Genomic DNA, 23,748 nt, shown 5'->3' on the forward strand with positions numbered 1-23,748 from the left:
ACGGATGACAGGCAGCAGCTCCAGGCAAGCAAGTCCCCTGGCTCTGCCGGCACTGGAGCAGCCCAGTGCCTTCTAACAGTCCCATCTTCTCCCTCGACCAGGCTTCTGGCAAGAGGCAACAGTCCAGTCTAGAGCCCCAGCATCATCGCCCTGCCTACCGCCAACACAGATCATCTTTGGAGAGAGGCTTTGGCACCAGCCCGAGCAAGATAAGCTCCTCCGGGTCTCTGTTCTCCAAGCAGGTAGATGCCAACAGAGGCAGAGCTGCACGGCAGCCCCGCGGATGCAGCCGAGCGCTCCCGGGAAGCAAGCGAGCACCCTCTCGGCGCAGGACGCCGCGTCTTCCCGCACCGGGTTTGATTACATCAGCATGAGAGGATGCGGCCTCCGTGCCAAGGGAAGCAGAGGAGAGATCAAACGATTATACGAACCTCTCCTCAATTAGCAGCCGTTTGCATAAGCGGAGGAGAGCGTTCCCAACTGGTTTGGACAGCACGCTGATGGGCCCGTCGGCACCTCTGCCCCGCACCACGCTGCTGCCCGCAGCCCGCCTGGGGGCTGCCGCAGGGGGGTTCTCACTGCCGCCGCCCCCTGGCACGCACGGAGCTGCTGTTGGGAGCGCCCCGCCGCGGCACGGCGCGCCTCGTGGGCATGGCGCGGAGCAGCGCCTCCATCCACTTGGCTCGAAACAACAACCTGCTTCGTCTCGCACCACCCGCAAAGGGTCACCACTGCACGGGGGCTGCTGTCACCAGCGCTGCAGCTCAGCCTACATTTTTATATTTTTAATTGCTGTGTGCAACACAGCAAGAGCCCAGCTTGACTCATAAGGCCCCAGGGAAGAGCTCAGGGCTCCACAGCGGTGTCTTGCTTGATCTGGAAGTGCTGAGACAAAAAAGCCTGGACTCCCACAATACCCACACTCAGCGAGTGACTACTCAAGGGGACCTGCCCATTAATTGGAGCCTCTCTGCATGCTGCAGAGAAGGAAGTCCCTTTGGCAAATGCTGGCTGAGATCCAGGGCCGGGCTGGAAGACAGATTCAGCCGTGAAAAGAAAATTAGAAATACCTCAGACCCAATACAGTGCAGAGAGCAGGAGAAGAAGGAGCTGGGAGAAACACCGGCAGCCCCAGCTCTAGGGGAATAACACACATCCCAGGGAAAGGGGCACAAACGAAATTCCCCGTGCAGATCTACGGACTGCTCAACTGCCACCAGCAAGGGCACATGCGGCGTTCACGCCAAGCCTTGCTCCAGTGCCGCCCATCAGGTGTTTGAGCAAGCAGGCTCCCAACGTTGAGGGGACTCAGCTTCGCCCTGCGAGGCCCGGCGACGGCACGTGGTGGTCCCCGACCCCTGCCCACCCCATCGCAGCGTCCCCTCAAGCCAGTGCCAGAGGTTACCAGCACGCAGAGCGGAGACTCAGGTTTTAGGGCGAGAGCTATTTCTGTCAGAGGAAGGAAGCCGCAACCTTTTCAGTTTCCTGTACAAATACTCTTCTGGTATCTTTTGCTGTGGGCTGTCTGGCACTGCCTCCCATACCTGGGTGCTCAGGAAAAAGCACGGCCTTTGGTTCAAAGCTGGCATCTGTGCAGCTGGGAAAGGCACCGGAATCAAATCCTTAAGGCAGAGGAGGCTGAAACGTGCCTGGATCCAACAAGCCCGTCTGCCACACCAGTGACAGCTGCCCTGGCGCGTAAATCTGGGTTAGCGCTGGTGCATGCAAGCAGCTGGGGGAGATGCTGGGAAGAGATCCACGATGTTGAAGCTGGGGAATGCCACCCAGGCTGGAAAAGCTAAAAGAAACGGCACGGCCAAGTCATCAGGCAGGATTTCTGGGTCTCCACAAGCTGGAGGTGAAGAAATGCAAGGAGGAACCAGTGTCCTACATGCAGCCAGAGCCTGCCCAGGGAAAAGCAGTCAGCAGGGAGAAACCTTGGAGGAGGATGCAGGCCAGCTCCCAGCTGACGGCTGCAGAACACGAGTGCCCCGAGGCAGCCAAAGCGCCTGGTGGGGACGGAAGGTGCGGTGGGGTGTGTGTGTGCTCCACACTCATGTAGCAACACTGCCCAGGGTGTTTAACCCAGAAAACAGGGTTAAACCTGCCGCTGAGCCACTCAAGCATGGCCGGGGAAAAGAGGAAAATAAATAAACAACCCCCCAGCGAGCCCAGTGCCGCACTGTTAACCTCAATGAGGAATCAGTGCACGTGGTGGGATTTGAGCCCTCAGCACCTCTCAAGGCCAGACCTGGTCTCAACTCAGCAAAATCACACACCTATCCAGGTCCCTAAAGCTCACTTGACAATCAAACGAGCAACGGCGCCTGGCTGGGTGCACACTGCGGAGCTGAGCTGGACCCAGCTCTAGATAAAAGGACGCTCATGCTGCGTCTAATACAAACCCATCTTTATAAGCCCCCTGTCACGTCTGCAAGGGATGCTGCCCACCCGCTTGGCACACTCACCTACAGATGTCATCATGTCCCTCCGAGTACTTGGGGGTCAACGCAACCGTTGGGCTGAGCCCTGCGAGGCGGGCTGGGCCGATGGCATTGGGCGAGCAGCACAACGGCCGCGGCGAAGGGTGGCGGGAGCTCTCAGATCTTTTCTCCCAGCGGTTGCAAAGCCAGGCGCGGTCGTGCACCACACCCTTGCAGTTCTCACGGGCAAGTACGAGCCTTGGCAAAGCGCTCTGCTTGCTGGCAGCCAGCCCCGTCAGATTCATTAAGCGCAATTAAGCCAGAGCGGGTATTTCTCCCCCCCCGCACCCCATTTTGGGGGATATTGCTTTTAGACAAAATAAACAGGGAGGCTTTGCGTGGGCTCGGGCAGGTGGCTGGCACCCAGGCCCCACGCAGCAGCAGGTGGAAACGCAGAGAGGTCTCTGTCGGGGAAGCAAAAGCCACAGCAGAGCGGAGAGGATGGGCCACGATGCCCGTGCCACTCCTGCACGTGCCCGCTCCAACCCCCTTTGCTGTGGCAGCTGCTGGAGGCGAACACAAGACCCTCTCCGCTTTGCAAAGGGGAACACGCAATAAGAGAGACCATAATGAAGCACACACCCCAGCTTGCTCATGTTTTTTTAAAAAATAATGGGGGAAAAACTCCTGCCTCAGCCTAAAGTGGTATTTTATTGCATCAGCTCCTCCAGCATCATTTCTGAGCTGGTTTACAGAAGAATTGCTCCTCTGCAGCGTTCTCCATGCTCACAGCCTCCCTACAACCACAAAACCATGGAGGAGGAGTGAGGTGATAGAACTGCTCATCTCCTCCTCCTTCCACGCAACCTCCGTCTCCTCGCTTACCCCACCGCAGGGTGGCCAACACCAATGCACGGAACGGGACGCGCGTGGAAGGCTCAAACCACCAAGGACACACAGGCGAGGTCGTTTCCCCGACCCCCCAGGGACAAACAGCACTTTCACAAGCCTGCACATCATTCACATTTTTCGTTAACGCAAAGAGCTGGCTCCGACAGACGCCAAGTAATTGCTCCATCGCCCCGGCACTGCCTGACACCTCCTGCCAGCAGCAAAATCCGGGAGCTCCCGGTACTCCTGGCAGGTGACGTGGGCTGGTCCCGACCCTGGCTTTGTCAGAAACGTTTGGTGGCTCCAAAGCGGGGTATGGAGGGTGTCCCCGAGAACGGCACGTGACGGGTACCACGCGTGGGGGATGCGGTTCGAGGAGGGCGACACAACGCAGCCGCGCTGCGTCCCGATCCACTTCGGGACAGGCAAAGAAGAAAGAGATCCTTAAAGCTTTCTGCTCCCCTATGGAAACAATCAGCGGCGCTGCTAAGTCTTGAGGCTGTCCCAGGACAGACTGAACGCCAGCACACATGAGATTTGAATTTGGACTCTTCTGGCTGTCCTGGGGTGATCCCAGCCGAGCTGGGATCCCATTCAGCAAGAGATGGGCTTCTCCCAGTTTGGCTGCTACCCGGAGTGACAAGCCTCCCAGTAACACTGGTAAAACTCTCTCTTATAGTCAAACCCTCAGAGATGTGTCACGGGCAATTTCTCCACCTTTGAAGGACACGAGAGGTGTGGCTGCACTCCAACCAAAGAATTTTCCTTCAAATGTTTGGGGTTTACTGGTGCTAAAGGGATTTAGCCCGAGCAAATTAAGATAATTTCCCACCTTAATTAATTCTGCTTTCACTTCCTGGCACGTGGGAGCCCGGCCTCCTCCGGCGCAGCGAGGAGCCTCGACTTTGCACAGCCACAGCAGTTGGAGCTGTGCAAAAACGCAGGCAGGATTTTGCAGCATTTCTTTGTCATCATCAGAGCCCTGTCCACGAGATGAAGATCTAAAAACATCCCCAAAAAAGGCCAGAACCCGCTTTCATGGCCATATTTCTCTATCACAAAGCAAGAGGTGACCTTCCCCATTCCCTTTCCCCACGACACCACTTTTAATGCTTTCAGAGCTCCTGAAACCATCCCTGTTGAGGGGCCAGGGGTTATCTTCCGACGCCCTGCAGCCCTACCACGATACCTCCACGCACATGTTCCCACCACGACACGGTGCCGAAGACGTTTATAACACCAGGATCCCACTTTGCCTTCCCAAAATACCTTACGTTGCGCACCGGCAACCTCACCACAGCCTCACCCCGCCACTGGGAACACGGGGCGTGGGTGCAGCATCTCCCCCAGCACTGCTGAGCACCACGAGTCCAGCCACGTCTGCACGTTCACTAAAAGCCACACCACAGAAGCACCTCCTCCGATGGAGCGCCGAGCCCCCGCCTCGCACACGAGGACGCGCCTGAGCCCACCGTCTGCCAGCAAGGACATGGGACGAGACGCACCTCCGCTGCCAGGACCGCAGAGGAGGGGAGACCTCCGGGACGGCTCAGGCCAAGATGCGTCACCCCCTTGACCTGGGCGGAGCAGGACCGTGCTTTGAATAGCAGTGATCGTGCCTATTGCACAACTGCCAGCGGGGAAAAATCCCCTCCCCTCCCCTCCCTGCCCACCCCACATCCCTTTGAGGCAAAAAGGAAGAAGGCTGGAAACATCCTTCCTCTCCTCCGGACAATGCGATGGAAATAGCAAGGGAGGAGCGGCGGCGGAGGCAGCCTCGGCTCCGCGAGGATGCAATGCCTGGCCAGCAGCAAGGCGCTGCACGCAGCTCCCGGCTTCCTGCCATTGTCCCAGCCAGGGGCCAAGCCCCACGCGGCTGCCCGCCCCGTACTGCAAACCCAAAGTCACCTCTTTGCCCCAAAGGACCGGCCCCGAAATGCAAACCTGCTGCCTCGTCCAGGAGGGGCAGCCACAGGTACAGGCGCCACCTTCAGCCGGGACCCCCAGGCACAACGAACGGCCAGGTCTGGGGTTTAATCCGAAATCCGCTGGCGGCTACCAGCTGCTGTGGAAACAGGGTGATCGCTGCGCACAGCCCTGCGGAGGGGCTGGAAACCAGAGTCCCTGCAACAGGCGCAAACACCGCGATAAAATCCACTCCTGAGACCGGTGGGATTTTCCACTGCGGGGGGGGAAAAAAAAAACAAACCACCAAGACAGCAGAAGACACTTTCTCTGGGCCCAGCCCGGAGGGCGAAACAGAGCCCCCGGGGAGCAAGTTCCACCCTAAATTCCTATTTTCTCCTCCAAATGGGAGGTGCACGTGTTCAGGCTCCTCCAGCACGGACGTCAGCAGACAGAAACCCTGCAAGGACCAACGCAAGCCCATCCTGCTGGAGGAGGGCTGCTGACGGCAGCTCAAGTAGATGAGGGTGGCAGAGGGACCTGGCCAGGGCAGAACCACTCAAAGTTATGAACCAGCCCCCAAACTTGGGATTGCAACTCAAGTCGGTACCAGTTTTGTTATTCACCTCCTGTTTTGGAGGTCTTTGCAGGTTATCACTTGCAGCCCTTTTTCAAGATCAAGGTGGTGATGGAAACTGGTTTTCTTTTAAAAAAAAAAACCAAAGAAAAAAGGAAAAAAAACCCCATATATACATATATAAGGCTTGAAATGCTTTCAGGACCTGAGCTGGGCTTTCAGGACCAGCACCACCCAAACAAGCATCACAGAGCCAGCAACAGAGCCAGACCCACAAACCCTTCATTGCTCCCCACCACCTCCGCAGCCTCAAACGGCCACAGCAGGGAGAGAAACAGGAGGAAGAGGATGGCCTATGCCTCACGTCCCTCGCTTCTCCCTACCACCACCCAGCCCTGTGACCCTGAAGCGCGGGCTCCGCGGAGCCCACCGGAGCAGGGAGACGAGCCCTGCGCAGACTGGCTTCTTTTTACCTGCCAAAAAGCGGGGCCAGGCACTCTGAAAGCCCGGGCTGCTCGCTGAGCTGCTGGCGTCGCTCCCGAAGCCTGGCCGTGCAGGCAGCACTCCGGGCAGAGCTGCTCTGCTCCCTGAAGGCTCCCAACTACATTTCTGCCCCGCTGATGTGTTAAAAATAGAAAAATAGAAAATAGAAAGCATCAGCATCATTGTCCTGCAAGCAAATATAGAAACATTACGTGCTCGCCATTAAAAATCTATGCAGCGGTGACTTATTCTAATACAGACACATAGGAAAGCTCTATTTCTGGAGCAAATAACTTGGGAAGTCAGCGCAACAGCCTTAAGACTATTTGTTATACTGACGCACCGTGGCATTAAACCCTGGTGGTGAACTTGCCTTCCCCCTCCTCTCCTCGCTTCCCTGTTTGTTTTGGGTTTTTTTTTCTTTTTTTTTTTCTTTTTTTTCAGGCTTTTACGCATCTGCCGTGGGCCGCCTGCCTGCGCTGGCCTCTGAGAAGGGTGCACAGGCTTGCACGACACTCCCACAGAAGAACATACTGCCCCGGTGCTGCCCTCGCAGATGGGAAAGGAAGCGTGATCCAATTTGGGAGTGGTCTTGTCACCATCCTCACTTAACACTTTCCAGCTCTAGGGAAGCACTGCTGCAGGAACGCGGGGGAACGCCATCCCTACGGCACGGGGAGAGGGGCTGCGCAGAGCGGGAAGCTGGAGGCAGCCGGACTCTCCATCCCAGCTCCGGTTCCCAACAGGTAAAAGCGGTTTGCATGCTCCTTCTGCAAAAGCAGTTTGCGTGCTTCCTCCTGAAGGAAAAAGCCACCGGTGACCTCAGTGGCCGGAGACCTGCTGAGCTTCCCATCCCCCCCTTCCCTGCTCCTGTCCGTCATCCCTGCTGACTCTGGAGGGAGGGGGGCCTCCGCCTGAACCTCATTCTTGGAAAGGGAAGATTTCTACGCAAGCTCGGCCTTTCCATGAGTGTTTGTGCTAACGTACTGGACCGCTCCCACCCAGCTGGGACCGGGCTCTAGATCCAATTTCATTTCTCAGGAAATCACACGGGAGATGAGGAATGTGTCGGGTCACTTCCAGCTCCAGGCAGGAACCCTGCCTTCTACAAAAGCAGCCCTAGGAGAGAAAAAGAAACCCATCGGCAAGGGCATGCCTGCCCTTCCAGCGGCTCCCTGGAGAGGTGCCTAATGCAGAGACGCACCAGCAGGACCCACCGCCCAACACCGAGCCGGCTCTGCGGGCTGCCGCGCTCCAGACTCCCCTCGCCCCGCAGGCGCCCAGACACCGACCCATGTGCAGCGCCGCAGGCATCGCTTAAGGGATCACTCAACTCCCAAACGAAACAGCCTCCGGCCTCCAGCCTTCACCCGCCTCGCCGAGGGCAGCAGCGCCCTGTGGGAGGGCCTGGGAGGAGGCTGGGGTTGAGAGGTCACACCGTCATCCCCAACACACGGCAAACATCTCCCGCTCATCGCCTCTAAGGCGGCGAAGCTGTAAATACGCTCCTGCAGACGCAGCGAATAGACCAAGCATAACTCACTTCACCCCCCTCCCCTTCTCCCCAAAACAAAACACACACCCAGAAACAGAAGGAAACCAGTCAGGAAAAACCCAACCGTAATTCAACAACTATTTCAAGCGTTTTCATTCCCAGGAGGAGGCTGCCGTGCCCTCTGCCACATCCCCCAGCCATACCGGAGCTGCCCGGTGCCCCCTTGCGGTCCCGTGCCAGGTGCCGGTGGGCCAGCCTGCCGGGGCCATTCCCTCCTCATTTCAGACCGTGCGCATCTCAGCTGGCATCCCAGCGCGAAGGCAACGCCAGATTTCTCTCTGCTGAGCCAATGCACTTGGAAATGCATGACGACTTCAGCAGATTAATTGGAAACACAGCCTGGGTGTTGCAATCCCAGGAATGACTCCAATTTCAGGAACAAATGTTTTCATCTCTAACTGGGAGCAGTCACCCAAGTGGAAGGGCGCATTTTTGTTGCTGTAGCTCACCCCTCCCCTGGTGCGCGGGCGGGGGGAAAAGCGCTGCATCTCACCCCGACGGGGCTGCTGCGCCGGCGCTTGCATCACCGGGGAGCTGCGGCTGCTGCAGGGGTTCCTGACGCTGCCAGCCGGCACCCGAGAGGGGCAGCCCAAGGTTCTCCTGCGTCGATCTCCTCCTGCAGCGCTGCATCATTCCTGACAGGGTCTGCAGCCTCCTCTGGCAACAGCAAGAGGTGGGAGAACAGGATGGGGCGTGGGGGTCCCCTGCTGCAAGTCATCAGCTCCCCAGGGATGGCCATGGGGCCAGCGGAGCCAGCACCACAGCTCTACAGATCAACAGCTAGCTCTTCCACTGGGTCCCGCTGCAAATCCGCACGCATCACGACGGCAATGTTTCCAGGTGGTTTCCCAAAAGGCTACTGCCCCCCCCAAAGCCCCGGGAGGACCAGCTCCACGGCTCCTTCCAGCAAGGCTGGAAAAGATGTCCTTTCTCTGCGTGACTCTCGCACCTTCCATATCACCCCAAAGAGTCCGAAACCGTGCTTCTTCCGAAGGACAAGGGCTTCGAGAGCTCAAGGATTTGATTTCTGTGCCCACAATATCTGGAGGTGACTCTTCTGCTCTACATCCAACGGGTGGCAACAGCCGGGACCACCGTGCCACGCACCCCTCAGCCGTGCTGGAGGAGACGCTGATGGGCAGCTCAACTCAGCTCCCAAAGTCAAGCCAAGCAGTTTGAGGAAGAAGGGACCTATTCCCACAGCAAAGGTCCTGGACTGAACTTGCCAGAGGCTGAAGATAAATCCCTGTAAGACCATTCACTCCATCTAGTGGCAAGCCATTCCCATACTTCCATATTATTCCGCCCCCCCGCCTTCTACAGCAACAACTCTCCCCTTTCCAGGAGTTTCAACATCAGTTGCCATTTCTTTGCTCAGCCGTGTTTGCTGCCAACCTCCCATGCTCTCTTAGGTGGTCCCTCTGCAGCCATCACAGCTCTTGATGTTCTCCCTTTGCTGCCAAAACCAAAAAACTCTTCTGCAGCGCAGCAGCTGTGCAGCGGCTTCCCCGCTCCCGAAGCTTAAGGTGATAAGGGAAGGAGAAGAGCTGGTCTATCCACCCTTGGAGCCCTGGCAGGGAAGTCTGCTCTGATATCCTGCTGCCAGGGCTCCCGCAACCCAAGAAAAACTGTGTGGGCTGTGGAAAGGGCATGTAGCTGCCGCTGGAGGGAAAAAACATGGCAAGCTGGGAGCCCAGGCACAGGCTCAGGGAGCAGCCAGCTCGCTCGGCTCCGGCGAGCCTGCCCAGGTGGGTCAGCAAGCACCCAAAAGGGAAGGAGGGACTGGCTCCGGAGGTACCGCGGCTGTTTTTACCGATCCCCGTCTCTGCTGCAGACAGATGTGGAGCAATGCCTGGGTAAATGCCTGATTTGGCGAGCTGCAGCAGGAGACGCTCCTACAGCAAGCGGCAGGGATCTGGAACTAACAGCGAGCAAGCGCAGCCTAGATGGAGGCCATGATTTCAGCTAGATAAAAAGTATTTTAATCTTCTCAGATAAATCAGCTCCTGCAGGCTTCATTTCTGCCAGCTTCACCTCCTCTCCCAGCTGTTTGGCCTCCTCTTTCAGCAAAGCCATGCCAGAGCTGAAGCCTGACTCAGGAGCGGGTGCATCCAACAGCAAAACAGCCCTGAACTGCCCAAGCCCTTCCTGCCTTGCCCCAGGCTTAAATCCACCAACCCCAGCCCCAAATCCAATCCCCTTCTTAGCCTGTGCCTCACAGAGCTCTTTTTTCCTGCGTGAAAGCCACAACTCCCAGCCAGACCTTTGGGTTGTGATTTCTATTCCTTGCCATAAAGTTCCTAACCCTTTTCTTAGTGCAATAAGAACTTCTAGACACAGAGGAGCTGCAAACACCCCCTCTCGCTAAGCCACCGCCGCCCCCTGCTCGCGACCGTACGCGCCGTGTGGTGCCACTTGCTGCTCTCACCTAGGTCTCCTGCTTCCCGCATCAGCCACCTTCCAGCCATGGCAACTTCGGCACACTCTTCAGTCAAGACTCTTGAAAACAGCCCATCAAATGGCTTCCTAAAACACAAATCTACTGGAAACTATTCACCCGTGACCAAAGCCTCGCCTCAAAGTCACAGAAGTCATAGCTTTTCTGCTGTTAATTTAGATATTCTGTCAAAATAAAACCATCAGTTTTTGTAATGAGATACCACTTACAGAGCATTGCTCATCCCAGAGCCTGCTGTGAGATCGTTATCCAGGGTATCCCTATCTCTCCGACTAGGAGATCTATGCTAATGCTAAGTACCTCAGGAAAGCAACCAGCAGCACGTAACTGGGAACCTCTCCTCTGAACCGGGCTACCGGTATCAGACTGGTCGGGGGGCAGGTGAGCTCTGGCCAAGCCTCATCTCTCATTCCAGGGTCCGGAATGCCAAGAGCTGCTGCGAGGAGATGGACATGGAAGTCGCATGGACAGGGGGGAAAGCCGTGAGGTTTTGCAAGGATCTCCTCTGGCAAGCAGCACTGCTGGGAGGCCTCCCCCACCGAGCCAGAAGATAAGATGGCAGAAGGGAGGACATGCAGATTTGTGCAGATACAGCACACACCCAAGCTCAAACCAGGCCTAGCCCACAAATCCTTCTGCAAGTTTCTCTGTCCCACCTCCAGATGTGCCAGCACCCCATCCTACACCCTGCACCCCTCCCAGGCTTCTCCTCAGACACACCCTCCACCTTCTTCGTTCGCTTGGCACATTGTCCCAGACACGTCCGCGTGGTGTGAAATGGCCTCTCCGTGCCAGCATCCCAACCTCTCCAGCAGGGAAGCAGCCAAGCGCTATCACTTGTTCCCATCGCCGTCACAGGCTATCATCCAGTCTGGGCTCCTGCAGAAGAGAGCGCGAACCTCCACCCAACCAGCACAGTTACTCATGAGTAAGCTAGATCCAACAAGACATCCAACCCTGACAACAAGGTCCCACCAAGAAAAAAAAAATTTTAAAAATCCTCCCAGTTCCTTGATCTTGACAGATCTTTCAAGGGTTCATCATCAGCACGGTTACAAATCCACACCTCAAAACACAAACAGAAGAGGCAGCCAGTAAAACCGACAGAGGAGCTGCAAACGAGACTTACAGATCTTTGGCCAGGGAAGGAGCAGACTCCAGACGCTTCCCCAGGGACTGCCTTCTGCTGCGATTTGACACAAGAAATGGTCAGATGTGGCACTGCTAGGACCGGTCACGTAAGGTGGACAGGGCCAACACAGAAACCGCAAGCTAACCTCTGCCTCCAACATCGTTGTCTTGGTCCATCAGCCAAAGGAGCTGATGCTTTGAGTCTCCTTTGCCAAGATAACCAGGCTGAGCCTCCTCCTCATCTCTCCCTGCAAGGCAGGTCCTGCATTTTTGTAGTTTTGAGTCTTCCATTGAGTCACTGCCCTTTCTGAAGTAGATAGTACAGTGCTGGCCACAGCATTAAGACCACTCGAGTCATGAGCTAGAGAGGCGATGATGTCTCCTTACTCCTACTTCATGCTTCTTGGCATCACTCAGGAAACACAGACTCGGTGGAGCCTTCAACCCCGTTCAGTTGTTTTTAAGGACTCGGAGCACAGCCACCATGGCACTGCCTGAGCAGCCCAGCATCGCCTCTCTCCTGACAGCTCGGTTCCTGCTCGTGGATATGGATGCTGTTGATTTGTGACAAATACACCTCTACTAGCAAAACCAGGAGGAAGTACAAACAGTCCCGCATGCGCAGGGAGACAGAGGGCAAAGGACGCCCAGGAGAGACAAGCTGCAGCATCTTAACTGCTCGGCCGCATCCACATCAGGAGCACCCTGCAGCTACAGACCAATGCAGTGCTCCGAGTCTTCAAAGTCTAAAGATTAGTTTATCCTGCCAAGGAAGAAGGTTAACATTCAGCTGCAGTATTTACAAGAGCAAGAGGCACAGAGCTGACGTCTAGCTCCCCAACTCTGCAAGGCTCCTACCTGTCAGTACAGGGCTCCTCGGGCTGCTGCTCGCCCCAGAACTGGGGGTGCATTGCAGCAAGCTCTCTCGGTGACAGACAAGACACAGAACCGCCACCCCCTGCTTGGTTACAACCCACTATTGGTATTTATTTTAATCAGAGTAACCATATGGTGCGACCAAAGTGCGAAAGCATGTCTCACGAGCCCCTACAATTAGCATGGCAAGCTTGGGGGGGCAGGAACAGCCTCTGCAGGATACGCTGGGAGGCGTCTGCAGACAGCACGTGCAGGGCTGGCCACCACCAGAACTCCCCAGCCCCCCACACCTCATCCGGGATATACGTGATGGTGCCCTAACTATCTCCCAGTCGGTCCTGAAAAATAAAACTCTGGAGCCTGACTTCAGGGTAAGATCCAAATCCACCAGCTACAGCTGCGATTCATCTGCCAGAGTGGACGTTTCGGTGCAGATGTCTGAGCTGGCTGCAGAGACACCAGCAATAATCCCATCACGGACATCCTAAAACGGTGCAGTTTGCCCCAGCAGCTCTTCCGCCTGCCCAGAGCGCGGCAACGTGTGGCTCGGGCTCAGATGTAAATGCCATCATTGCAGACACCTGAAACTCAGGGAGTTAAACCCGGCCCGCATGCTGCTCCTGAGAAGCGAGCGGCAGCTCCGCCAGCTGCGCGGATCCGCTCTCTCCCGAACCTAAGCGAAGGCCAGACGACTGGTTCAGCCCCCTTTACAGGAGCCCAAAAGCAGAGTCCCCGAAGCGCCTGTCGAAATCCCCCGCAAAGCATTCCCACTGCAACGGGTTCGTTTGTGCCAATTTCACAACTTCTCTGAGACACGAGTTTAACAAAAACCCTTCTTACAAGTTAAAGGAACTTTCCAAGGCTCTGTGTTGCGTGTGGAGGCTACCTGAGAGCCACTGGAAAACTGAGTTCATAGCTTAAAGATGACAGCATCCTCCAGGCGTGCAAAACCCTGGGGTGTAACAGCACTTTGGGGTCTGAGCAGGAAGATGCTCCGAGCACCTTTGAAAGCTGCAGCCAACTCAACCCCAGATGACACCAAACTCCGCCTGGTCCCTCTCCCTGAGCACCTCCAGATTCTGGGGCAGCGCACAGCCCTACGTGTGATTTTCTAGCACAAAACCAGGCCCAGTGCTGGTCTGGCAAGCGCCAAACACCCGCCTAGCTCAGCTCTGCCACCCCAGCAGGACGGGCACAGCCACGCGGCGGGCGTTTGCAGGTGCTCCATGTCCGTACAGGTGTACGAATTGGATGTTTGCCTTCCTGAGTGTTTATCTCCGGGCTGTGTCTGCACACAAACTTATCTCCAAGGGGAGGGGTGTGTTGCTCCTGCACACACTGTTATCTCGAGGGATGTGGGCCTTCCTCCGGGGCAAATGCCGCGTGGGTGAGCTTAGCCGCAGGCCCCACGGCTTGGTACCTCAGTCCCTGGCTGCCAGCAGTGGTGCTGGGGCCCGCAGGAGCGCTCCTGCTCCTCTCCATCCCTCCTGCCCTCTCCCTAGCTCAGCCCCAGTCCCCTTTTTACCGCCCAAGCAGGTGATACTGGAAAATGCAGCAGTTCTTACAAGGAAAGGGAGGGAGACGTGGGAAGGGCAGAGCAGGAAGGAAGGAGGGATGGTGGGGTCCTAACGGAGGAGCACTGATCCCCTCTGGACAAGTTTGGGGTCTCCCCACAACTCCTCTTGACAGAAGAACATCAGGAAGAGCCCCATTTCAATGTAAATGCCTCGTCTCTTCATCACCTCACCCCAGCCCTCTAGTTCACAGAGGAGACAGTTAACTCAGCCATTTCTAACATTCATCTAACTTGGCCAAGCCTGCCCTCACCACTGGACCTGTCTGGGCCCAGAGTGGTCTCCCTGCTGCAGCCCAAGGGCATCAGCTGTCCGGAGAAGGGAATAACTTGCTCTCACATCACCGCAGCATCACTTGGAGCCTCAGTCCCCTCTGCATGCGCTGGCACTGCTTGGCTTCACGGGGTCCAGCCCTACCACACGTGCTCTGTGGTCCCTCTGGTGCTCCTCTGTCACTCCACAACTTTCCAAAACACCCAGAACAAGCTGTGGCAGAGGCTCCCACAACACAGCAGGAGGGAAGGATGGCTCCTGGCCTCCCAGACAGCATTCTCGGCAGTGCCCAGGGACATTTGCTTTTTTCAACACCAGGATATTGAGTCACGGTCAGCCTCCCCGAAGCCTGCGCTCACCCATGCAATCGCCCAGCTGCTGGGGCGCACATTGGTGCTCGTCCTACCCAAAACACGGCTCCGTCTCCAGGTTACCCCACGCACAACTTGCCCCTCTCCCCGGGCTCAGCGGCTCTGAACCTGCCGAAATGGGGAAGCTGGGAAATTCCTCTTCTGGCAGAGCTCCCGAGCGAACACAGCTTGTGTATTCATTGCCTCAGATCTACCCGGTCTCCTCTAATTTGCCCAAGAGCCCTCGGCCTCTTACGCCCGCAAGTTCAGCTGTCATGGGCTGTGGGAAACCTCAGCTTTGCAAATGCTGCATTTACAGTGATGCAACTCAAGACATCTGTCATCCGAAGCTGTTTTTAAGGGGGCGAGGTTGATTAACCAGCCTGGATTAGGAGTTGACCCTTGATGCAGACGGCAGAGGCCAATGGCCCGCGTCGCAGCCTACTTGAGCTGTAACCCTACCTCCCTTCCTCTCCCTCCCCCACAGCCCTGGTCCCTTTGCTCACACAGTTCCTGCAATTCCCGGCCCTTGGCTTCGATGCATTGCACAGCTTCCGCCACCATCTGGGCTCCATTTAGGGGAGCTGATGTTTTTCACAGGGCTGTAATCTAAACTTTGGTATTGAGTTTACATCTCGCATACCAGTGTCTCACCACTGAGCCTGGCCACGCAGAAGGGGTGTCTCGGCTGCCAGGCTCTGTCCTACCGCAGGAGGATGCGGCGTGTCGGCGGCTCCACGTACCTGGGAATCGCGCTGCCATGAATGCGGGAAAGGCAGACCGAGAACTGGGGATCCATATCCACAAACCACCTATAGATCCAGTGAGGCCCCGAGGCTGTGAGTAGGCATGAGCTGGGAGATCCCAAGCAAGCTGGGAATCCGGTCAGCTTCCCCTGGGAGCCCGGGGAGGCTGCAGATGGGAGTCAAAACCCTAAATCAGCATTACCCAGGCTCCATCTCTAGCAGCAGGAAATTCTCCTAATTTTTGGCCTTAAACCCTTATCTCCATCCAGACACTGCAGAGTCTTCCAGAAGCGTCAGGTCCTGCACGCGGTGATGGAGGTTGCTCTTTGGAGGGGGGCTTCTTCCGTGGGGGCAGGGAAGGGACACCAAGAACCGCTGGGAGCAGACAAGCGTCCAGTGTAGCAACACAGGCCTGCTGCTGCTCTGCTTGACCCAGACCGAGCAGATACAGCCTTTGAAGCCAAGTTCTACCTCTGCCTCCACCAGCAGCAATCCCAGACTGCCCACAGGCTGCTGCCCAAGCCCCTGCAAACCACGCCTGCGGAGCAAGCGAGGGAGAGGAGACGCAAAGGGATGCAAAACCACCGTCTCTGGTCAGCTGGCAGAGGCCAGCTTCAGGCTTGCCCTTGTGACGCACAGGCACGCTTGTCCTCTCCAGCTGCAAATGGACAGCCCAGAGCACGGCTGCCAACCTCTTTTGAAGCAAAGTTTGATTATAAATACGGCCGAGTTAAAGAGGTTTGAAAAACCATGAGCGTCCCCCAGTTACGCATCACATCAGGTCACGCTATGAGCGAGTCAGTTATGTTAGAGCAAACACCACATCACCTCCCTCTGCTATGGGAGATGGGGGTTGGACGACCCCTTGCTACTGCCACCTCCCTGACACCCTGCCTCATCTCCCATCACAGTTTCTCACCTCCCGTACCATAGGCTCCTCAGCTCTATCCCTACAGCCCTAACCAGACAGCAGGAGGCCAGGCTTATGCCGAGCTCCTGTGGGTCCCAAGTCTCACTTGCCGAGGCAGCTGGACCCACGCTCCACCTCTAACGGCCGGAGCTTATGGAGGAGGAGAGCAGAACTCCATTTCATGTTATCTCCACTGGCCAACTGGGAAACCAAGTTCTGCAAGGGCTTTTCTGGGTGGAGAAGAGGAGGGGTACACCTGGGAAAGCCTGAGTAGCTGGAGATGGGAGCCTAGGACGCAGGGATGCACAGCGGCTTCTGCACTGCCTGGTCCATCACTGCTTACATCCAAAGCAGAGCACAGATGCAGTCAGATCAAGCAGACCACAAGCTGCCGCGCTGTTTAGAGAAGGAAGTGGTCTCTGCTGGGCCAGGGCCCAGAGCCAGGGGTCTTTCAGCAATGCCATATGCAGCACCGCCGAGGCTGTAGGCACCTGCTCTCACAGCAGCCTGTCCCACAGAAGTGAGACACGTCGGGTGTTTCAGGCAGCAAGATCTGCACTCCCAGGAGCGCGCCAGGACACCTACTTAGACTGGGCTACTACCAGACTCCTCTCCACCCTCTTAGGCTCCTGCTCCAGCATATATTACAGACATCAAAACGCACAAAGAGTCTTTAGCACAGAGCTCTGAGCGAGCTCTCCTTTCCCAGACCAGCGCCCTATTAAACAACAGCATCTCCCACCTCACATCCACCTATTCCCTCCAAACCAACAGCAGAGTTGACTGGCCAGGCTGCGACAGAATGACAGACCCACCACTCGGTTCAGCAAGGCTCCTGACCCAGCTCCAGGCAGGCAGGGCTGCCAGCGACGACCAGCCGCTATCCCAAGATGGACCGCCAGAGCAGCAAGCAAATGAGGGCAGCACACAGAAACCCCAGCTGCATGCAGGCCCCCACCGTGGAAGCGCACACAAGAGAAAAGCTAGCTTCAAAGCCAAAAAACGCAGGCAAGGTGCTGCCTTTGCACAGGGGCTGGCACGACAGCTCCTCTACGAGACACCGGCCCGGCTCTCCAGCCCCCACAGCTATTTACGAACTGCGAGGGCTTGCAGCTGCAGCACCGCGCTCCAGCCAACACATTTTGCCAATGGGCACAACAATTTTTGCAAGAGCGCTGCTAGCAGATCCCAGGCTGTAAGGCTGGTCCGAGCACCGTTGGGGCAGTGGCATCCCCCAGGCACTGCCCTGCGCCCCAGGACCTCGCCTGCTCCCCGACACGTCCGCACCAGCCTTCCTCCACCCTCATCCGCCAGCTGCAAGGTGGGCAGAGCCCCAGCCAGCATCCAGAGGAGCGGCTCTGCTATCCCGCCGGGCAGCCAAGATGGCTTGATCCCAGCAATCCACGAGGCTCAGCCAAAACCAAAAAATAATGTTTTCATACTTTGACTTTTCAGGCAGGATTTAGTCATTTGTGGACACGAGGGCTTGGCGGGACCGCGCTGCCTCCACTTACCTACTCCAGTAAGCAGCTGTTTACGACAGCAGGGCCTTGAAGATGGAAGGAGAGAGAAGGCTTGTGATTTAATCCAGGTGACTAATTCCTGCTCCGTTGAGGAGGCACCCAGCTGATGAGGAAGGGGGGATTTAGCATCCCTGCACACCCATTGCAGCTGGTGCACAGCCAGGGACGGACCCGCTGCACGAGACAAGGCGTCACAACACAACCTCCACCGGCTCTGCAATGAGCTGCCGGGACAAATCCAGCAGGTACTTTTGCCCCGTCTACCTAATGGCTAAAAAATTAGTTATAGGCAGAAAAGCCAAACCCTCTCTGAGTACACTTGCTTTAAAAAGGCAGAGTGGCTGAGACCTGGTCTGTCATACTAGAAAAGCAGGTTCCATCCCCAGATTTGTAAGGGTTGTACAAGCCCTCTTTGCTTATCCCTGCACTGGGGCACTCAGAGTCTGCCCGACACAGGCAGGGAGACCTGAAGTTAAGCAGTAATCGATACAGGCTCATCCTGGCTAGCTGGGGGTATCCCTCAGAAATCCTCCGTGCGATGGATCCATGGGTTTGGCCCCAAACTGCCCCAGCCTGGGCCTGACAGGCAGGTCACCAAGCCAGCTTAATGCATATGAAGCTCTTGGAAAGGCTGAAAAAATTCAGTTTTAAAAAGAAACTGCATTGGCTGAGGATCCATGCTGCTGTGTCCCCCCACCCTGGCTTTCCCCTCTCCGGCACCACGAGCTCAGTGCCACCTTTTGGGCTCTCCTCCCCTGTGCCGCAGCTCTTCGGGCTCAGAGCAAGACCCCCCTGCATCTCAGGAGCCAGTCTTCATGTTCGTAGTGCTGAGGTTTGCCTCCCTACCCCCCTTTCAAGACCCCTCTCCCACCGAGTCCCTGGGTCTGGCCGTCCACAGTTTCACGCCTGTGCTGGAAATCAAAGCATGGAAGAAAACCCTCCTGCAGATGACCAAGCTTGATGTGCCACCTCCACACCAGACGAAGACAGAGGTAATAAACAGCCGAGCTCACCATGCATAGTGTGGCTGTCCCATCCCAGCATCCTGCAGACCCCCTTCAAAATTCTGTATTTGAGGTGGAAAGGGTCTCTGGGTTATTTTTCCCAACCCAGGATATGCAGCCCTGCATCTCCCCACTCTACTCAAGCTCCCAGACCAGGTCACAAGCACCGCCGGGTGCCGCCAAGCTCTGGAGAAGAAAGCGATGCAGTTTATCCATTGGGCTTTGCAGGAAAGAGCTCACGTGGAACTAAGGAAACAGCCTCTGCCACAACACCACCTTATTCTGCCACCACTGTTACGAGTACCTGTTTGGTTCCTCACCCAGGACTTACCTTAGTCCTAAAATCACCTTCCAAGCACCCCAAGAGCCTTGGCCATAACAGCTTCAGAGCAAGCCCAGCTCCAGGGAGCCCCACGGAAGTCACCGCCAGGGCAGGAGGAGACCTTGCAGACAATGCACAATCCTCTGTACACCTCAGTACGCTCTGCTGGGGCCACAAGCCCAGCTCTGAGCAGCCAGGCCAGCCTGCAGATCTTCTCTAGAGGAGTCAAAGTGCCAAGAGCCCTTGCACTCAGGAGCCAAGGTCTGCTTTAATCCCCTGATTCTTATCGAGTTAACAGTAAGGTTTGCAACTGCTGCCATGCAAAGGGCAGAGCCATCTTCACCTTCCAAGGCCTGGCCCTCTAGAAAGGATGGACTTCCGTCTCGCAAACACGTCCTCAGTGCCCGGCGGGACCGAAGCCACCAAGCCACCACATCCCTTTCTCGGTGTCAACGCAGGGCCTTCGGCGTGGGATGAGACAAACTGGGAAGGCAAGTTACAAACACACGAAGGAAGCTCCACCAACGCCTCCAGTTTGCAAGAGCACGACGGCTCCCAGCATCACAAAGGCAAATGGTTTATCCAGCCGCAGAGCCAAACCTCCCTCCAGCATCTGCGGAGGGTGCCGAGAGATGGGCAGGCTCTGCAGCACACAGCCTCTGAAAAAATTGAGAGAAAAAAAAAAAAAAAGGGAAATTGCAAGAAGCTACGAGGAGTTTGCCACCCCTGCGTCACGTGTCTAAGCCTGCTGCTTCTTCTGATGAGCTCTGACGACCGGAGGATGCAAGCTGGGAGAAGGACTAGGCTGCAGGAGGGTGGGCGAGGCTCACCGTGTGCTGGCACTTCCTCCGAACCGCTAAACAACAGCACATCTGCTGGCGAGGCCTCCGTTACGGTTAGACAGGGCCTAACTGCATGGCCTCTCTGCACAGAAAGAGGATAAACCAAGTCTAATCTCAAGTGCCAGAAGACAGGGACAGCAGGAGAGGGAGGGAAAGGGAGAAAAAACTGGCCTGTTCATCTCAGCAAAATATTAGCTCTGGTGCAACTCCCCACCTTAGCGTCAGATTAAAACCTTTTAGGCACGAGCCCAAGGCTTATCTGCTGCTCCCCTCCCTTCTCCCACATTTCTGTTATTAAACCAACTAACACTACTTATCTACAAATCCTGCCTCTTAAACCAGCAAAGCCACACCGCGGTTCCTGCAGTGTCAACACTCTGCCGTGCCCACACTCCGCCGTGTCCCTTTGCTTAAGCGGGGAGCCCAAGGGGATGCCAACAGCTCGCTCCCCACAAACCACGCGCTGTCTGCCTTCAAAGCTCATCCACGCCGCGGGTCCCACCGCGATGCGGCTCCCACCACGATGCTCTGCAGCCAGCGTCTGCATTTTCACACGGCGATCAAACCACTCAAAGCATCCCAAAGGCTTCATTTCTGCAGGAGCCTACAGCAAAGCTGGCGTGGAGCAAGGCTTCAAGGAAAGGGAGCTATTCCAGAGCTGTGCTTCGTAACCAAGTGTGGGATAAAGCTCAGAGAGGCACGCAGAATTCAATGAGGCAGCCCACGGATCAGCAGCACAACACCCATTAAGCCCAGGCCACTGGCGGGAGAAGTTCCTCACCGAGGAGCCTCTGTGCCCTCCAGGCAGACTCCACACAGCAGTTGTACAGCTGTCCCGAATTTGAAAGACAGATAAGGCTCAAATGATTCATTCAGTGTAAACCTTTATTTCTTCTCGCTTACCCAGAAGGAGCCAGCAGCTGCTAATGCTAAACTGGGCCAGCTCCCAAGCGCAGACAAAGGCCTGCAAAAATGGGTTTAAGGAGGAACTGATTGTTCAAAAAGCAATCCTAGAAGAGGGAGTTAGAAAGAGGGAGTGCAGCGCAGCGCAGGAGGAAGGGGAAGCCAGAGAGCACCTAAAAATAAATTTTAAAAAAAGCAGTCAGGCACAGGACAAAGGCCTCGCCTGCACGTGACCGTTACCCGCAGCGTAGGCAGGATGCAAACTTGGTACACAACACTCGCTCCCCAGCAACCCCACGTACAGAGCCTCAACCACCTCGCAGCACACAGCGAAAGCCATGGCCGACACCTTTCGCCCCCAGGACGGGCTCGTTTCTCCTGTGCCATAAACCCCTCGGGTGCAGGATGCTGCTCCTGCCCGTGCCCTAACGCCAGCACACTGTGCCTGATCCACTCCTGGGTGGGAAACCATCCAAGCCCAGCACAGCTGGCATCAGCCAGCTCCAACAATAGTTTGAAAAGCTAAAGGAATTTAAACAAACTCTGGAAAACAAGATCTCTCTCAAAATGCACTCTCAAAAATAGCTAAGTCCTGCTGAAGGACTAGCGAGGGGTCCCTCTGCATCCATCTAGGCAGCACCTTCATTACATCTGAGCAAGAGCTGGTGGGCAAATGGTGAGTTCCCAGTGAAACAGCCAGAAACGGCTGAGCAGGTAACAGATGAGCCTGTCGTGTGTTTGCTGGTACAACTGGGACTGATGCTACCTGCTCCTCTCCCTTGGCTAACAGGGCTGTGGAAAGCTCACACGTCAGCACCGAGCTGGGACCCTGCGTACAGGCGATCAGAATCACAAAGCCCTGCCCCAGCGGTGGCTGTGTCCACCAGGCGCAGCTTAGAGCTTCAGCTCAGGCCCACGTGTCATACAGAAGGATGCTCCCGTGTACACCTTCAGCCAGCCCACCTGACTAGTCAGGATTCAGAGTCATGCAAGGAAGGAGAAAATCTCCCAGGGATGGGAAAGGCACTTACAGGACGGGCTGAACATCACCAGCGCAGCAGATATCTTCAGCCTCGGTGTGACACTCTGAGAACATCCAGCTAGTTCCACTCCCGGGAAGCCGCCGCTCCGCATCCCACATTCACTTCTGCTTCACTCCTGCCACGCACGTATCTGGTCATCAGTGCAGCAGTAAGATGCATCTGATAAGGCTGCTCATACATGGGTCAGATGCAATAAGCCACTTAACAGACTCGCATATACTGAGTCATCCCGTCTCCTGAGCCGTCCGCCGCCTCCGGAGCATGTACCGGCTCCGGCAACTCTTATTTGTGCTCACATACGTGTGGCCTTCTTGTTGAGCGCACAAGTCTGAGGCTGCCGGGCAGGGCTCTGCCCAGGCTGTCCCTTCGAAGCTGCCATGAAACGCAAACAAAACTCCTGCATGGCATAAGTTTGCTAGTCTTTACCCTATGGTCCTTGAACTCATGACTACTGAGTAACGCGGCTTGCTCAGCTAACCAGCAAGCTAAGAATAGAGACCTTGAAGTGAAACCTACTGGGATTGGCAGCTATTTTGAGCGCACTCAGCCGGCGGGGCAGCGTGACATAAGAGGATATAAAGAGGAAACTCTGCACAACAACTCTCACCTCACCAAGAAAGATTTGGGTAACAGAAGGTAGAGCCACTGCGTGTGCTTTTGAGGCAAAGCAAACGCTGTGGCAAATCCGCGAGGCCATCTCGCACCGCTTTGCCAGCTCATTCCTCAAAACCCAAGACACGGGGCCTGTGTTTGCAGCAGTACGACACCAAGCGGGTCGTCCCCTGGCACAGCACGAGCCCCACAGTGCCCTGAGCGTCCCCGGGACCGGCCAAGCCCACCAAGAACTGCACAGCTGGACCCCAACGGGCACCAGCCCAGTGTGGCTATTGCTCCTCCCCGCCTGGGATTCGGCAAAACCCCAGCAAACCGCCTGCTGTGCTGCCCGCACCGCCGCCGCGCAGCCCACATCGAGCAGAGCGTGTTGCCGCAGGTTCAGCCTGCCCAGGCACCTGGGTGAAGCAGGGCTGCCAGAGATCCTGACCAGGCGCTCGCAGCCAGCCGAGCCGAGCCTCAAAGGGAGCTGACGTGACCAAAGCAACTGGACAGAGCACCCACAAACCCCAAACCTTGTCTTTGCTTTCTAACCTCAAGCGGACCCTTGCAGCCCTTCAGCAAAGCACACCCTTAGAAGAAAGGGTTGCGATCGTACGCAGTCGCCAGATGTGTTTAGGAAAGATCTGGTCTCGGTTAGCAACCAACTTTAAGGCTAATGTAGGGAAATTTAAATGGCAATACTCAGAGCGTATTTCATTTCAATCCTTAGATACTGGGAAAACAAACATACAAGCTACGGTTTCTGGAAATCAAACTTGCCACCTGAGACCGGTCCCTGCAGCAGCTCTCTGCTAGCTCACAGCGCCCGGTCAGCATGTGCGTCTGAATACTCGCGATGCCAGTACATTCTGCCAGCTTACTCAAAACCTAAAAATATATTTTCTACCATTTTTCAGACAGGAGTAAGTCATAAGCAGGGACTGACAGTCTTCAGTGCTACATAACTGAATTCCCCACACCCACCAGCTCCGTCTGTTATAAAAACATCCTCCAAAACTTACACTGGGCATCTGAGGGAACACGGCACCTCCAATTCCAGTTGTCATCCAGACAGCAAATGCTTATTAAGGCCTCTGTCAAACCGCCTGTATTAAACCACTGTTTCAAAGAGGCTGAGCGCTCTGAATAAAGATCACCGGCCGCAGATTTGCTTAACGCTGCAGTTCAATTATTACAGCGGCATGAGCCAGTGCTGCTGCCCTCTCTGCCCGCCCCACGCCAGCAGGTGACAGCCACGTGGCTGCAGGGACCCACAGAAAACCCAGCCACCCTGGCACTGCGGCAGGGACCATCCCCCAGCGTGGGGAACCCCTCTTCTGGGACATGGCCACCTCCTGCTGGCAG

At 56.2% G+C, this 23,748-nt stretch overlaps 1 protein-coding gene across 7 annotated transcripts in view; it reads right to left on the reverse strand.

Moving 5' to 3' along the window:
• The window catches only part of HDAC7 (histone deacetylase 7), a 95,332-nt gene that overhangs the window by 25,417 nt on the left and 46,167 nt on the right, over positions 1-23,748 (reverse strand). For 2 of the 7 annotated variants that reach the window (XM_075075956.1, XM_075075955.1), the window contains exon 1: positions 21,778-22,219. The exons of 3 other annotated variants lie outside the window; for them this stretch is intronic. In XM_075075956.1, the coding sequence (XP_074932057.1) occupies positions 21,778-21,880 (103 nt within the window). In that variant the 5' untranslated portion in view covers positions 21,881-22,219. Of the gene's footprint in view, positions 1-3,588; positions 3,595-19,010; positions 19,033-21,777; positions 22,220-23,748 lie in introns of those variants that run through there. 2 more of the 7 variants (XM_075075961.1, XM_075075960.1) reach the window with 2 other exon arrangements.

This window comes from Phalacrocorax aristotelis, chromosome 26 (genome assembly GCF_949628215.1).
Source record: "Phalacrocorax aristotelis chromosome 26, bGulAri2.1, whole genome shotgun sequence".
NCBI lineage: Eukaryota > Metazoa > Chordata > Aves > Suliformes > Phalacrocoracidae > Phalacrocorax > Phalacrocorax aristotelis.